At 47.2% G+C, this 2,269-nt stretch overlaps 1 protein-coding gene across 1 annotated transcript in view; it reads right to left on the minus strand.

Annotated features, from left to right (window-relative positions):
- The window catches only part of LOC109925596 (ubiquitin thioesterase OTUB1), an 8,952-nt gene extending 6,701 nt beyond the window's left edge, over window positions 1–2,251 (minus strand). The window contains exons 1-2 of the mRNA XM_048619705.1: window positions 2,132–2,251; window positions 279–340 (exon numbers count right to left, since the gene is read on the minus strand). Of these exons, the coding sequence (XP_048475662.1) occupies window positions 279–308 (30 nt within the window). The 5' untranslated portion in view covers window positions 309–340; window positions 2,132–2,251. The remainder of the gene's footprint in view (window positions 1–278; window positions 341–2,131) is intronic.
- Between the last annotated feature and the right edge of the window lie 18 nt (window positions 2,252–2,269).

The following is a 2,269-nucleotide window of genomic DNA, read 5'->3' on the forward strand; positions in this document are numbered from 1 at the left end:
CCCTCACCTGGCCCCCTGCCCTGCCATTCAGACAACCCAAATTCTGGTTAGCCCAGCATCCCAAGCTCTCTCCTCCAGCTCAAACCACCCTCAAATGGCTCCCCGACATGAGCTCTCTGTCCTGTCGGTGGAGAGCTCTGGCGTGAGCCATCCGTGTCCCAGACTCTGATCTGGTCCAAGCAAACGACTGCCAGACAGGATTGCCTGGGGATCGCAGTTGATAAGATGGTGCCCTGGCTGCTCAGACTCTTCCCATTCCCACTGGCCTTGTTGCTTACCTCTTGCTGGATACGGTCTTGTTGAGCCATGATAGCTTCATCGTAAGCCAGAAAGTTGATTGCTGCAGGAAGACAAAAAGGATATTAGTTCATGACTGACCCCCCATCTCTCTCTCTCAGCCCGAGTGGGGTATGGACAAACTGCACACCTTTACCTGCTTCCCCATTCACACACACTATTCAGCCAGGTCTGTGAGGCACTCAGTGCGGCTGCCAGTCCTCTCAGGAAGAGCAGCCGAACAGTAAAAGCCACAAGCACAAGGGGCTCCATGATCATACCTGAATGTGTCACTTTAACACACAAACACGAAGAGGCTTCGATCCTATAGCACCTTTATTGTAGTAACACATCACAAAGTGCTGCAGAGAAATGCAATTTAGATACTGAGTCCTTGTAACAAGATATTAGGACAGTTGAGCAAAGATTTCTTTCATTAATTCACGAGATGTGGATATCACTGACTCGGCCAGATTCATTAGCCATCCCTAAAGGCATCTTAAGCAGGTGGTGATGAGCTGCCTTCCATGCACTGCAGGGATAGCAACAATGCTGTTAGAGAGGTCCAAGATTTTGACTCCGGAACGCTGAAGGAACAATGATATATTTCCAGGTCAGGATGGTGAGTGGTTTGGAGGGCAACTTGTGGGGGTTGGTGTTCCAGTCTATCTGCTGTCCTTGTCCTTCATAGCCTAGACTTCAATGTGAAGAGTACGCAGTAAACAGAAACAATTCCAAACGGAGTGCAGACAGCACAAACAGCCTGCTTAACAATTCCAACACATCGCTCTACAACCATTCATCTCCTAACCTAACAAAAGACCAACAATCTCATCTCCGACACTTTCAATTAACCATCCAGATTGTTATGTTGGCGGGCAGTGGGTTCCAGTTGCCCACAAAAACAGAAATTGCTGGTAAAGCTCAGCAGGTCCGGCAGCATCTGCACAGAGAACAGTTAACACTTCAGGTCCAGTGACCCTTCCTCAGAACCAATGGTAGCTAGGACAAAGGTAGATTTTATGCAGAAAATACAGGAGGTGGGGGCAAGGAGTAAACGATGGGTGGAGATGGTGCTCAAAGAGTGAGCGGAACAGTTGGACAAAGGAGTGGATAACGAAAAGCCTAGGACAATGAATGGCTGCTAATGGGGACTATTAGTGGCTAACAATGGGTTATGTGTAATAGCAGGCCATGTGATCAGTAAAAAAGGAAAAACTGCAGATGCTGTAAATCAGAAACAAAAACAGAAATTACTGGAAAATCTCAGGAGGTCTGGCAGCATCGTTGGAGAGAAATCAGAATTAACGTTTCGGGTCTGGTGACCCTTCCTCAGAATATGTGATAACAAGGCCTGGTGTGCGGGGTTTGGGGAAGTACAATGGAGAGTGGTGCCTCAAACCCTGAAATTGTTGAATTCGAAAGGCTGCAGAGATGCCAAGTGGAAAATGAGGTGGTGCTCTTCCCAGCCTGCGCTGAGCTTCGGTGGAGCACTGCAGCAAGCCTGAGGCAGAGATGTTGCTCAGACTATAGGTGTAAAAGGAACTGCTTCTTGGTGTCACCCATTGTGCAGCCATGCTAAAATTTTAGGACACTACACTGACTCTGAATTTCTGCAAAAGAGGAAATAGTTTTGATCTGCCCTATTAAATCCTTTTAGAATTTTAAACATCTTGAACCAATTTTCTCTTCATATCCCACACTCTGATACAAGTACACTCACTCCACTGTAACTAGGTAACCGCACAGACACACACAGTGGGCACCTGTTCCAGCAAAATCCATTCATTGGCTCCCAAAATCCCAATAATTCAAAATAAGCAAAGGTGGACTGATCCATTGCAACAGCACAGACCTGCAAACAGGGCCTGCACAGCAGTCACTAGTATTAATGCAGGTGTAGAACCATGAGTTCAGGACCACACAGTAGACCAATTCAAATTCTCAGCTTCCACCTCAACATGAGTAGCCAAGCGTAGCCTTGAAGCAGTGA

The sequence above is a fragment of the Rhincodon typus genome, chromosome 43, assembly GCF_021869965.1.
Source record: "Rhincodon typus isolate 14 chromosome 43, sRhiTyp1.1, whole genome shotgun sequence".
In the NCBI taxonomy this organism is placed as follows: Eukaryota; Metazoa; Chordata; class Chondrichthyes; order Orectolobiformes; family Rhincodontidae; genus Rhincodon; species Rhincodon typus.